Source organism: Erpetoichthys calabaricus, chromosome 17 (assembly GCF_900747795.2).
Source record: "Erpetoichthys calabaricus chromosome 17, fErpCal1.3, whole genome shotgun sequence".
Lineage (NCBI taxonomy): Eukaryota > Metazoa > Chordata > Cladistia > Polypteriformes > Polypteridae > Erpetoichthys > Erpetoichthys calabaricus.
This window is the reverse complement of record NC_041410.2, coordinates 11,970,430-11,985,538: the sequence shown is the minus strand read 5'-3', so window position 1 is coordinate 11,985,538 and position 15,109 is coordinate 11,970,430. Positions and strand designations below refer to the sequence as shown.

General features: G+C 39.8%; 1 protein-coding gene across 3 annotated transcripts in view; it reads right to left on the bottom strand.

Annotated features, from left to right (window-relative positions):
• Positions 1-14,884, bottom strand: part of secisbp2l (SECIS binding protein 2-like) — a 68,503-nt gene extending 53,619 nt beyond the window's left edge. For 2 of the 3 annotated variants that reach the window (XM_051920667.1, XM_051920668.1), the window contains exon 1: positions 14,619-14,883. In XM_051920667.1, coding sequence (XP_051776627.1) covers positions 14,619-14,639 — 21 coding nt within the window. In that variant the 5' untranslated portion in view covers positions 14,640-14,883. Of the gene's footprint in view, positions 1-14,618 lie in introns of all 3 variants that reach the window. The other variant, XM_051920669.1, reaches the window with a different exon arrangement.
• Positions 14,885-15,109: the final 225 nt, after the last annotated feature.

Here is a 15,109-nt window from a genome sequence, read left to right as displayed (position 1 = left end):
GATTTAGGTTTGTCCCCTTGAAAGATTTCCGAATGAAAATGAATGAAATGTATTTCTCAATCTCTGAAGACAACATACCAATTTTAAGAAAAGTGAATCTGCCTAACCATTTTCTAAATCTATTTTTTTTTCTGCTACAGGAAGCAGGAGCCAGCATAAAGGTCTGAACAAAGTCCAGTTCATTATATAGGAGACTAACTCATCTCAAATCCATTTGCTCCCTCATTACCGATTCATTCACACCTTAATATAAATCATTTGATATTGCTGTATGGCATTAATCCGGCAGACTAGAATTTCTAGCCTCAGTTAGTGTTCAATTGCATGTTATAAGGTACAAAACAAGCAATTATGATAAATCTGAATGTGGAAGAACAGTTAGCAGTAGGCTTGTCTGTTCAAGCATCTCCCAAACAGCTTTTGTCTCACATGACCATTTCAAAGCTTTATCGAGAATGATGAGGAAAGCAAAAAAAAAAAAAGTGAAAAAGCAAACCTGTGAACAAAAACAGCTTGTGGATCAGAGGTGTCAAATGAGAATGGTAAAAACTGCATGAGTGAACAGATGGCCACAAACAGACAAATCACATCTGCATTTATACATTAATGAGCATTATGTTGTCAGGTTTTTTTTTTTTTTTCTTTCTCTCTCGCTCAAAATGGGCTACAACTGCTGAAAACCATGTCAGGTGTCCATGTTGTCAGCGAAAAACAAGACAGCATGTCTCCACTGGGCTGGCTGAGAAGTGGAACAAAAGTTCTTTGGCTGGATGAATTCAGGCTCCTTCTGAATTGTGCCAATGGCAGGATCAGCAACAGGAGTGCATATATCAACAGTACAGTCCAGTAGTAGAAGTGTGTTGGTGTTGGGGGTATATTGGTGCGGGGATATGTTTCCCTGGCACACTCACTAATGAACACCTTAATGGTAAAACAGAACCTTGCTGCTGATCAAGTTCATCAAGTCTAACATCCACCATCTTATAAATTCCACGTCAGGACAAATTCACAGGATACATTACATGCTACTGAATAGGTATATGTAATAAACTGGCAACTCATTGTATAGCAATCTAACTTTACTCTAATATAATCTAGCAAATGATATGGAAGGAAATGCAATTTGCAGGAATTCTCCTTGGGATCTGTGGTGTCTTAGATAAGTAACTTGATGCAGGGAAGCACTCACTAAAGAAATTAATAAGAGTCCAGAGACAAATCCAATTGACAACTACTTTATTTCAAACATGACCATCAATATAAAAGAACAGTCTGGTGCAATCAAAGGAACACTGGATAGATGCATTACCTCATATGGATATACTCAAGGCGGGGTATACAACATCTTTAAATTACCAAAATAAAATTCTTTAAAAAAAAAACACAGACAAAAAAACAAAAAGTCCTACTCTACGGGATTAATAAACTAATTCAATAAATTTTGTTTCATAAAGCTAGCAACTGAGTTGGATATACACTGGGCAGTAGGCCCTTAGAGCAGAAAATTTAGTGCAAAGCACCTAAAATTCAAATGTACACCCTATTAGCCCATTTTCAAACTATTTTTATCCAGTACATGGTTGCTAAGGGTCAGAGCCTATTCCTGCAGAGTGGGGTACAAAGTAGGAACCAAATATGGATGTCACCAGTCCACTCCAGGGTACACTCGCACAAAAACAGCCAATTTAGACACTACAGCAAACCTAATGTTTGGTTAATAGTATACATACTCCAAAACCTCACATGGAAGCAGCAAGAACATGTAATCTCTGGTCATTGTCAAAAGATATATTTTACAAAAAGGAAAATGTGAGTTGAATTAGGCACAGCAATGTTAAACTGTGACACAATTTATAAATTTCATACACACGCCATTCAAATCCGAGCAAGTATGCAAGCTCTCCCTATATCCGTGTATGGTTTTCTCCTGCATTTCAAAGACAGTAGTTTGTGTGAGTGGGCGCCAAGATTGAAAAGCACACCATTCAGAACTGGCTAACGCAACAGTTTAAAGAAAAGGAGCACACCCACCCGTCCTTAACAGTTTAAAGGAAACTGCCTGTAAAGTGTATATACTGCCAACCCAAAGCTTTTCAAAGTATAATATCAATTCAATGCATTATTTCAGTGTTAAGGCTGCTGCTGCTTTTCCTTTCCAGCTCTGTGTTAGCAGGACAAAAACTGATCTTACATTTGGTCATGCTGTTTTAGATAAGCAACAGTTTTCAAATGCTTTTATAAATGAAGAAGTCAAAGAGGGCTGACAAAAAAGCAATTGTATTTGGCCAGTCTGGAGCTGAGGTCATCTGCAGATGCTGAAAGAAGCAACACTAATAAGGGCTGGCAGTTTGGCTGCATTGATAATATTTTGAACTTAAAAACCTTTGTTTTTTAAATCTAGTTAAGGCAAAAATATACATGTGTTTCAAATTACAAAAATTGAATCACTGTGTATATTTATATACAAGATGCACACAACATTTACTGTAACTGGAAGTCTTGCTTCTGGCAGAACTGAAGTCTAACTTTAATCTAGTAAGTTAAATACATTCTCCAGACTAGAGGAGAAAATGTCAAAAAAAACAACAGGCCATAAATTCTGCAAAAAACATGTTTTTCAGGCAAGACAGGTGGCCACCACTTTAAGAAAAATGTCTGCCAAAGGTTGAGTTCCAAATGCTAGCAGATGCAAGATTTATAAAAAAAAAAAAAACACTTAAAATGAAATGTAAAACACTGCAGTGTCTTCTGCAGAAGCAGTCAAATTTAACAAATTCAGCAATAAATAACCCAAGCAATGAAGTCACTTAATCCACTTAAGTCTTCTGATGCAACAGCACAGAAGATCTAGTCACTTATAATAAACGTATTGCATGTCTATAAAATAAAACTTTTTGTTCATCTGAAAACTCATCTTCAAGTCTTCAATTGGGATGTTTTGTTTTACTTTACAACACACTGGTGAAGTAAAATCTTAGCTTTCAATTGTCTACACACTTTCCATTAGCATTGTTTAAACAAAAAAAAAAAAAAGTTTATGTAAGGCAAAGCGTGGGACATCTGGAAAATATTAGTCAGAGGGCCCAAGCACACGGAGAAGAACATATGCAGGGGGAAAAAAAAGAACCAAGTCATCTAATCATCACATTAACTATCAAAATGCCAAGTTGGGTAAAGGGGTTAAACTACCATAATTCCATATTTAATTAACATTACACGACTGCTTAGTTATATTTCTATATTTAACTCAATAAGCATTACATAGTCATGTAGGTTCTAAATACAGTGCATACTAAACCCCTCAAAAATCTGACCACAACCAAAAGAACACAACAAAGTTCAAGGGAACAGAGCTGTCATTTGTGACAAGCTGGAGATGTCACTAAAGTTCATATAGCCAGGTTGCCTCCAGATTTGAGCTCATAAAAGCAGTGTTGCTGTGGTTAATTACCGATGTGGCAGCTGATGGATGAATGCAACCTGAAATGCAGTTTGTACTTCGACGCTTGTTTCTTCTTAACAAGATGTGCTGCAGTCAGCACTTGTGCATTGAACAACATATGCTAAAGAAATTACACATTTTTTTAAAATTTCCAACCATTTGCATAACTTAGCTTCAGTTGTTCAGCATGTTCCAAAATGAATTTTAATAACTGCTCAATACAATTTGTAAATAAGAAAAAAAAAAACAGAAACAAGTATGCAAATCGGTTAGGGTGGGAGACGCAGTCAAACAATAAGACCCATCCATCCACCAACCTCCTAATCCTGAGCAGGGTCATGGGGATGCTTATGTCTATCCCAGCAAGAATAGTGCAAACTAGGTAAGTACAATCCCTGGACAGGGTGCCAGTCCATTGCAGGGAAACCACACACACTATGTGATGCAATTTCTGTAAGTCTATGGCTTAAGATGAATGCAACTACGGTTATATTTTCCTACATAGTCGCTTCACTCATTGAACCTTCAATTAAATTTTCAATGTGCAGTTCCATAAAACACCAGGATATCCTGAGAACTGGAAAATAAACTGCTCTTTCTCCAACTTGAAACTTCTAGAATGCCTACAGAATTTCCTTTTCCCAGCATACCAAAGTCACATTTACTATCAAGTGTAACAATCTATTTCTGGAAACTATAAGAAGTGGTGCTGAATCAAATGTTGCAGTTCATTTTAGGACACCTCAGCAATTTTGAAGATCTTTTTAAAACATGCAAGTGAAGAACACATGAGTTGCTCTGCAACAACCTGCTTTAAACCCATCTAGCAGGAAGATACTAAAATAAAATGTGAACGAAAGTTCCAATAAGCATTGCAAACACACCCAGTGGTGCTAGGAAAACTTTACTGTCAACGCCTTCCCATCAAAGCTTTAACTTGCACTATTACAAATGGGTCTTGGGCATTTTCAAAAATGAACAATACATTGATTATATCTGGTTTGCATGGTTTTAAACAATACATTAAAATGTCAAAGGAAATCCATATTCAGAGTACTGGACACTAACTCTGACAATCATGTCTGGCTTAAGGAGAGTGGGCAGACTGTGGATTTATTTCCGTCACATATTCTATTTATGCAAACATTTGTGGGATAGAAGTAGCTTGGTTTGTTGCCAGAGTTTGCATCATGGAGCAATCTATTCCTCTTTACATCAGCCATGTGGTCTATATTGATAGATTTCATGTATTTACTAATCCTCTGTTACCTTTTCTAAGCCATAATCTGATATGTGAACCAATGATAGATTATCTAAACTTTTTGTTTCCATGTAATGATAATATTAGAAAATCCCTGGTGCTGAGGTGTAACCTGCTCCACTTGGGTCCCAATCCAGGTGGTTTGTCATGTGGTGGGTGCAGCAATGCGCCATCAGCACATGCTCCCAAACAACGCAGCAGTCACAACATTTAAATCAAGAATGACAAAACGCACGACTATCTGAGTTACTGCTCGGGTTGTTTCATACTGCAGTCCTGTATTGCTTTTTAAACCACTGAATTGCCATTACTAGGTCTTCTCCATGTTCTTGGCCTGCTTTGGAACAAACACTGCCTCACTTACAAAGGATCTATTGCCATGTCTTTTATCCAAATTAAATTATCAGTATTTGTCTAGAATGATCCTTATTTCAGGTTAGGCATATTCTGAAAAGCTACAATTTTGACCTGTATGCATGTGAATGTGTGTGTGAGTGTGTATATTTTTGGATATATACTGCATGATACTTCCCAGTTCATATTTCATTATGTTTTTGTGTTTATGTTGCACTTTTTTATATTCTAACTCTAATTACTGGATATCTCATATGTGGAAGGGCTATTAACAAGAACACATTAAATGACTGTAGTAATGTGAAGAGGGCTGCAGAGAAATTAAAAATGTTTACCTTGTACTTTCCAGTTTATTACGTCCACCTGGTCTCACATTACTGACTGCTCAATCAAGCTGCAGCATCATATATGCAGACAATGCTATTTAAAGCAGGTAAGCAAGTAACCAAGGGATTACGTATACACGTTTCAGAGGGAGATGGAAAAGACTAAAACCAAACAGAACATGCAGCAACCAGTCAACAAAAACAAATGATCTGCCGAATGGTCACTAATAGCAAATAGATTAGCACTGCCAACAATTTTCACATTAGAGTCATAATTCCGTGGTTAGAAAGAGACTACTCAAGAAAGGAGCTAAGAAAATGTAATGTGGCTTGTGTATTGTAAAAGAAACTACATTTAATCATCTATAAGCGTGGCACATCAGTGGTTTCCAAAAAAAGCATATCAGAACACATAACTCCTACCTTGTTACGTTTGGGAATGGCAGTGCAGATGAACAAATCTGTCTCCACTGAGGATTCAAGAGCAAAGAAGGACCGTGGACCACAACTGCTGTTTCTCTAGACTGAAAGGCGGCAGCTGAAGTGGTTTGGATGTAAAACAAAAATGAGCCCTTAGGTGCTTCCTTCAGGAGGTGTATAGAACACAACCTCAGGAACAGACTCAAGACCAGGGCTGTGGGAAGTTGGTATAAAAAAAAAAAAACTCTGACTCCTACTCCTCTGTTTGTTAATTAGATGAATATATTTACTCTGTTGACTGAAGGCACATAACATACAAATCGTGAATCATCACTTTTGAACACCCTAGCCTGTTCATGTTTGGGTTTAAAGTCTATAGAGGTGCAGCTGTGGCTTTTATTATTTTTTTTAATTATTTATGAAATAATATTGATAAGATTAAAAAAAGAAGCTACAGTTTTACCAAAAGTCATGAAAAAAAAATGTTTAACTGATTTAATGTTAATGAAATTGGGCGGCACGGTGGCGCAGTGGGTAGTGCTGCTGCCTCGCAGTTAGGAGACTCAGGTTCACTTCCCGGGTCCGCCCTGCGTGGAGTTTGCATGTTCTCCCCGTGTCTGCATGGGTTTCCTCCGGGTACTCCGGGTTCTTCCCAGAGTCCAAAGACATGCAGGTTAGGTGCACTGGCCATCCTAAATTGTCCCTAATGTGTGTGTGTGCCCTGTGGTGGGCTGGCCCCCTACCCGGGGTTTGTTTCCTGCCTTGCACCCTGTGTTGGCTGGGATTGGCTCCAGCAGACCCCCGTGACCCTGTTGTTAGGATATAGTGGGTTGGATAATGGATGGATGGATTAATGAAATAGAAATCTTAAAACATATTACAATTTACATTTAGTCAGAGTCTGTACCCTTTTACCGACTTCTATAAAACAATAATTGCTTCAGACTCCGACTCCAATTCCACAGCCCTGCTCAAAATAAGCCTGGGGGTTAAACCTTTCAGATGGACTCGGCTGTCTTTTATTTAGAGAGAGGCTCCTGGACACTGTTCTTGGAGTTGCTAAAGCTGTCCAACACAGTTTGCTGTCACAAACATCTTCACTCAAATAAGGAAGAAAATGAGGGAAAGGAATCAATGAATGGGCGGCACGGTGGTGCAGTGGGTAGCGCTGCTGCCTCGCAGTTGGGAGATCTGGGGACCTGGGTTCGATTCCCGGGTCCTCCCTGCGTGCAGTTTGCATGTTCTCCCCGTGTCTGCGTGGGTTTCCTCCGGGGGCTCCGGTTTCCTCCCACGGTCCAAAGACATGCAGGTTAGGTGGATTGGCGATTCTAAATTGGCCCTAGTGTGTGCTTGGTGTGTGGGTGTGTTTGTGTGTGTCCTGCGGTGGGTTGGCACCCTGCCCAGGATTGTTTCCTGCCTTGTGCCCTGTGTTGGCTGGGATTGGCTCCAGCAGACCCCCGTGACCCTGTTCGGATTCGGCGGGTTGGAAAATGGATGGATGGATGGAATCAATGAGATAAGTAAATGACACAGTAGCTGAAAGGGTTGCAGGATATCAAACAATTTAAATGATAAAGAAAAAGCCATGGCTGGCAGAAACTGACCACATTTCTATTGTCATTACTTGGAAAATGTCAAGGCAACAATTTCCCCTTGGGGTTTTTAATAAAGTATATCAAATCAAAAACAAAAAAACAGCCTCCACTGCTATCACAAAAGGTATATTTAATAGACAGTAAAGGAAAAATAATAATGTCGGCAAACAAATATAAATAGGGTCCAAAAGAAAGATCTGGTTCTTTCATGCATACAGCCACAAACCAAAAAAGTTTACTTTTTTTTTGATTAACTGGATTACTCCAAGAATTTTGTTATGAAATTCTGGGCACACTTCAGGATATAAAAATACTGTTCAGTCTCCTGACAAACAGGGCGAGTCTAGTAAAGCAGCACTTATTCAAAACTCCACCTATAAGAAGGAAGTACAGATGTGCATACCAATGTTAAGATTATTGGAAAGCGCCTCCTTTGTCAAGCCCTAATTAATACAGAAATAAAGGAAAAGCCTACAAAAACAGTGCAAAAAGCTGATCCAAGCTCAGCATCATAGAACATTCAAGACAGTACACACTTTTCAAAGTCTACCTTCTTGTGTGTAGAAAAGATGAAAGTAAAATCAGTAGGCACTGTTGTACTACAAAAAACAAGCTAACCATATTAAATATAAAATCCAAGTCTCCTTATACTTGTGTTACTGGGACAACCACCTGTGCTATAGAAACACTAAGAACCCCGATGTCCAAGTTATCCAATATAATTTATTATTGTAATTATTCGTTATTCGTACAGCTACACTGGAGGACAGACCATTAAGTATACTATTTGCATATACTGAATTAGTTTTGTCAACTGTATTTTGCATCATGACTTTTCATACTCCATACTTTTCCACAACCATACCACCTGCACTTCAGAACAGGTCACCCACCCAAAGCCAAGCATGTTCAGGCCCAGTCAGTGCTTGGATGGGAGACCATCTAGGAAAAGTTTGGGTTGCTGCAGGAAGAGGTGTTGGTGAGGCCAGCAGGGGGTGCTTACCTTGTGTTCTGTGTGTGGATCCCAATACCCCAGTGCAGTAAATATGGTGCGGTCCTTCAGGTGAGGTGTAAAACTGAGGTCCTGACTTCTCTATGGACATTAAAGATCCCTGAGCATCTTTCGAAAAACAGTAGGGTTAATCATAATGTCCTGGCTAAACTGCCCATTAAAGACTTGTGCATTTTAGCCCCCTGATCATCCTGTGCCTCTAATTGGCTCTTTCTTTTACCCTTTCACCAGCTAACGTGTGGTGAATACATTGGTGCAATAATGGCTGTTGTTGCATCATCTAGGTGGGTGCTACACATTGGTGGTGACTGAAGTGGTATATTAATGTAATTATTTTTATACACAACACTAACCAAAGGTGCTTACCAAACGCGTAGCTTGTTTCTTTCTTTAATGAAACACTAGGGTTTCAAGTAACTCACACATAGTATTACACCCCGCGTCAACAGCTAGCACTGAAAAGTTAGGCTGCCCTGAGTGACATAACCTCATCAACATACTGATATCAATCTCTGCATACCTGTGCAGATTCAAGGCCAATGACAAATGTAAAGTAACCAGAATGACAGGAAAGCGGTTTCTGCAAGTCATGTATGAATAAAGGCAACTCAGTATGGAGATTAAAGTGATTAAGAATAACCTTTAGAGTTTCATATTGTTTGATAAAAACTAAAGGTCCCCTGCCACTTCTGTCTAAGAAACATCTTTGGTGTAGGCTATAGCAATACACGAATTGGAGATGATATGGTAGCTCAGTGCTACTTGAGTACCACCTTTGTTTTCAGAGAGCATGCAATGTGGAATTCTCATAAAATCTTGCTAATAGTAGAGACAGTATGGTTTTGGAAAAAAAAGTACATCAGGTTTAACCATAAAAGACAACCTGGGAATGGACGTAATGCATGTCCTAAAAAGGTGAAAGAAAGAGAGGCTTGATAACTTGAAGCAAACATCAAGTATAACTTTTGTTTAATGTGAGAACTATTCCACAAAGAACAATAATCTCTGTTTAAATATACTGACTTTGTAGGTTTTCTTTCTAGTTGTTAAATACAGACTTCTGCATTCATTTATCCTGCATGTGAAAACTACTTATTGTGTCCACTTTTAAAGAAAGGCTACACCACCAATCATTATGGTCTCTGCTTCTGTACATACATCCTTTATTATTTCAGTACAGGATGACACAGTGGTTACTGCTGCTCTCTCACAAACTTGGGCTAGGGCTGAATCTCACTCCTGACTGTTGACTGTATGGAGTTTAGATAGATGATAGATAGATAGATACTTTATTAATCCCAATGGGAAATTCACATTATCCAGCAGCAGCATACTGATACAATAAATAAAATTTAATTAAAGATTGATAATAATAATAATGCAGGTGAAAAACAGACAATAACTTTGTATAATGTTAACGTTTTACCCCCCCCCCCCCCCCCCCAACACCGGGTGGAATTGAAGAGTCGCATATTTTGGGGGAGGAACGATCTTCTCAATCTGTCAGTGGAGCAGGACAGTGACAGCAGTCTGTCGCTGAAGCTGCTCCTCTGTCTGGAGAGGATACTATTTAGTGGATGCAATGGATTCTCCATAATTGATAGGAGCCTGCTGAGCGCCCTTCGCTCTGCCACAGATGTTAAACTGTCCAGCTCCATGCCAACAATAGAGCCTGCCTTCCTCACCAGTTTGTCCAGGCGTGAGGCGTCTTTCTTCTTAATGCTGCCTCCCCAGCACACCACCGCGTAGAAGAGGGCGCTCGCCACAACTGTCTGATAGAACATTACATTATTACATTATTGTTTACACATTCCCTCAGAGTTTAAAAGGGGTTTTTCTCCAACATCTCCAAAGACATGCAGGTTATGTTAATTAGGGCCTCTTAAACTGGACCTGGGTGAGTGCGGTTTTCCAAGTGTGCATAAGTGGGCCCCAAGTCTGATGATCTGGACCCACACAACACTAAACTGCTTAAGAGTGTCGTCTTATTTCATTATCAGGGTTGCAAGAAGACTCCTTACTCTGCCTACTTCACTTAATTTCTGCATTTAGATTTTGATTTGGATACAAAACTGCTTAGTCTGTGGATTTTACATAACAAGGTGCAAAGATTAACAGAAACAAACTTACTGCAGCATCGATTTAAAATAAAAAAAAATGACAAAGTGAACATAGAAACAACACTGGATGAAAACTACTCACTGTGTCCACTTTAAATAAATATCTGAAAGTTAACATGGAAGAGACAACAAAAAGTTACACACATTGTTAATTTAAAGTAAACCAGAGACAGAGAGGGAGAAAATAATTGGAAATATAAAAGTCAACAAAAGCTACATACTGTGTCCACTTAAAAAGGTAAAATACAAAAAAAAACCCACTTTAAAAAGACAATAGAGTAGAAAGGGAGAAAAGCGAATGGACAGATTTGGATACTTCACTGTCCACGCTACAGAAAACCTGACCTGGTCTAAACACTGTGACACTTTAGTGAAGAAGGCACAACAATATTTTTACCACCCCAGGGATTTTAGGCTGCCCTCCCTGTTACTAAAAAACTTCTGCATACCCACCACTGAAAGCATCCATCCATCCATCCATTTTCCAACCCGCTGAATCCGAACACAGGGTCACGGGGGTCTGCTGGAGCCAATCCCAGCCAACACAGGGCACAAGGCAGGGAATCAATCCTGGGCAGGGTGCCAACCCACCGCAGGACACACACAAACACACCCACACACCAAGCACACACGCGGGCCAATTCAGAATCGCCAATCCACCTAACCTGCATGTCTTTGGAGTGTGGGAGGAAACCGGAGCACCCGGAGGAAACCCACGCAGACACGGGGAGAACATGCAAACTCCACGCAGGGAGGACCCGAGAAGCGAACCCAGGTCCCCAGATCTCCCAACTGCGAGGCAGCAGCGCCACCCACTGCGCCACAGTGCCGCCCCCACTGAAAGCATCCTAACAAAGTATGACTGCCTGGTTTGAAAAGAACACACAGCAGACCCACAGGGCTCTGCAGAGACTGAGATAGATAGATAGATAGATAGATAGATAGATAGATAGATAGATAGATAGATAGATAGATAGATAGATAGATAGATAGATAGATAGATAGATAGATAGATATGAAAGGCACTATATGACAGATAGATAGATAGATAGATAGATAGATAGATAGATAGATAGATAGATAGATAGATAGATAGATAGATAGATAGATAGATAGATAGATATGAAAGGCACTATATGACAGATAGATAGATAGATAGATAGATAGATAGATAGATAGATAGATAGATAGATAGATAGATAGATAGATAGATAGATAGATAGATACTTTATTAATCCCAATGGGAAATTCACATTCTTCAGCAGCAGCATACTGATACAATAAATAATATTAAAGAATGATAATAATACAGGTGAAAAAACAGACAATAACTATGTATAATGTTAAATGTTAACGTTTACCCCCCCCGGGTGGAATTAAAGAGTCGCAAAGTTTGGGGGAGGAACGATCTCCTCAATCTGTCAGTGGAGCAGGACAGTGACAGCAGTCTGTCGCTGAAGCTGCTCTTCTGTCTAGAGATGATACTATTTAGTGGATGCAGTGGATTCTCCATAATTGATAGGAGCCTGCTGAGCGCCCTTCGCTCTGCCACAGATGTTAAACTGTCCAGCTCCATGCCAACAATAGAGCCTGCCTTCCTCACCAGTTTGTTCAGGCGTGAGGCGTCTTTCCTCTTAATGCTACCTCCCCAGCACACCACTGCGTAGAAGAGGGCGCTCGCCACAACTGTTTGATAGAACATCTGCAGCATCTTATTGCAGATGTTGAAGGAAGGAATGTACACATCTCTGGGTGTGCACTCTCTAAGTACCAGAATACCTATACCAAGCGATGTCGGACCAGACAACAGCCATCTCAACAATTGCTCGCCTGTTCTCTGAGAAACTCTATGGCTGCCTGAAGACCAGTACAGAGAGACTGAGGAGGAGACTTCTTTCCACAGTCCATCCCTAACCTAAAAGAGGACAGTGCCTAGATCTACATAATGCTCTATTATTAACTAATTAGGGTAACAGAATACATTTGAATAATTTGATATCTCTTGCCCATGATCTACTTTCAGCATACCTCCTAAGCTTTTTCTTGGTTTCCGTGTGTGTTTCAACAGCTCTTGCCTGATACTTTCCCTTACAATCACATTCCCTTAAATCTCCTTCTTGGACTCTATAATTTTGACACACCGCGTCTCCGATTTTTGATTACCACAAATTACAGATGGGCCCCAATTACCTGCTGTGAAAACATTTGTATTCCTATGAATACTTCCAGTATTTGAAGGTGACCTAGGTTACAGCTCTGTAGTATTTAGGGACCCAAAGTCACTTGGTGTGTTACTAGCTTTGTTATCATTGAAATGTGCCATTTTAACTCTTGTTAAAAAAATAAATAAATACGGCACAATCAGGAATTGAACTTCACACCCCTTACATACATACTGTGTCATTATCTCTACCACTGAGCCACCAAAGCCAATCTGACCAATCAGACTGCTCTGAGGGACCAGTCACAGTAGTGTCTAATTATAAAGAAGATAGAAAATATTTATATTAAGATTTTTTATTTAGTATGTTTTATCACAGTTATTATATGTATTGATATTTATAGAGTTGAATAATTATTGTTTATTATCTTTTTACATTCTTCTAATGCACAATGTTGGTTTTCAGTAACAAAGCATTTCATTACATATTGCACCATGTATAATTATGTGTTACAAACATAAACAGACATAAAACGAGGAGCAAAAAAAAAAACTTTACATTTTAAAACCAGTATCATGTATACATGGGACCTTAAGCGGCTAATTCTATCTATTTTAAATGACTGTGCTCTGGAGATTTTCTTTTAGTCAAATAAAAATGTAGGCAAGTAGCTATTAATGACTGCATTTCTGCACTCTGAACCTTCCATCCATCCATTCAGTGAAGGCAAGTACTGTGTCCAGGGTCCATAACGGGCAAAATTGGCACACAAAGTTGAGCTCGTCTCTGAACTGCCACTCTGTGAAAGAGTGTTTGCGACTCTATGACAATTAACTGTAAACGGAATGAATGATTTAAGATTATTTTCGTACAACCAGCTGAAGAGAAATATTTAAATTTAAATTCCCAAAATCGGCCAATGTACATTCAAATAAATGCCAATCGTTTCTAATTCCGAGTCTATAATTATTATTATTGATGTTGTTACTACTACTTATTACTGGCTGACACCTTCATCCTTTTTCCAGTTGGACCACCGGTAGGCGAAGTGACTTCCTCAACGTTACACAGTGTGAGCAGCGGAATCTGAACCCACAACCTGGACCTACAGTATGGCACACTGCCTGTCGGTGTTAGTCGATCAACCGGGTGGTGTGCCATGAGGGACTTTCATGTAAGACACCTTTAGAACACACGCCAAGTCTGCAGTTATTTACAACACTAAGGCAATATGTACCGACTAATGGAATTCAACATATGAAGGCACGTACAGGGCGCGCATTAGGTAGCAAATCACCAGTCGATTAAAGCGTCATTAAAAGCAACCCACATTACCAAACGGTTTTTAAAAGATAAACAAAACTATGAATACAGTGAAATATTAAATACAGAAGTTCCCCGTTAGGGTAGTTTTAAGACAAGTATGGAAAGTCATAAAGTGTAGCCAGTAGCAGAAAAAACTTCGAGAATGATACAGCGACATATACACATATCGTTGATGTTGATGGTGTGGTATGAGCTCTAAACTCCGTCCCTTTGGTTTTCCAGTTCAGAGTACAATGATGCCACAGTCAAACAGCGTCGACTGCAAGTACGGGGCGGCCCCGGTCGGGACGCCGGTTCTCTGTGCCAATAGGAGGGAATAGTTTACCTTTAAAAAAAAAGATAACACCTGCGCGACCAAATGCAAAAGATGCAACGCAGGAGAACTGAACACAAAGTGTCACGGTTGTGCTAGACATTACCAAGTGCTGAGAAGCGGTAGCGGTGGTGTTATTGACTTTGTACATGACGATACAGTGCGAAAACAGCTGCAAATACTTTCCATTCTTTCATTTGTACATCTATTTTATGTGAATATTTGCACCGTGAAATACTATAAGCAAACCAAACCCAAGCCGTCTGCCTGCTATTCCCCTTCTTTACCTTATTATCGTTGGTCTCCATAGCTGTGCGATGGCCGAGACGTCGTGACAGACCAAACAGCGAATTAGGCCAAGGGAAGGTGGCCTCACGTGTCAAAAAACCGGACTTCGTTCATTCATTGTCATTTTCAGCTTACTGCGTTTTCACTAAGAAAATAAGAAAATTGGAATACACAAGCGCTAGCTGTCCAAACAACTCCAACTCCGTCACACTCAGCTCCTCTCCCAGTCTTCTTACACTCGTAATGCAAAAGCAACAAAACATCAGAGAGGGTGGGGCGTAGGAAGTCATCTGGAAAGGCGGCCGTACTGGTTCAAAAAGTACGGAATTCTCAGCGCGCTCCTGCAAAACTTGAAAAGGTACAGGAGCGCGGCGGGAGCGGATGTCTCCGGGCGAAAAGTGTGAACAAACAGGTCAGATCCCTGTCCACCTATTTCCGAATCCACTTTTTCATTATACATTCTTTGAGCCACAAGAAGGTTCCAGCAATA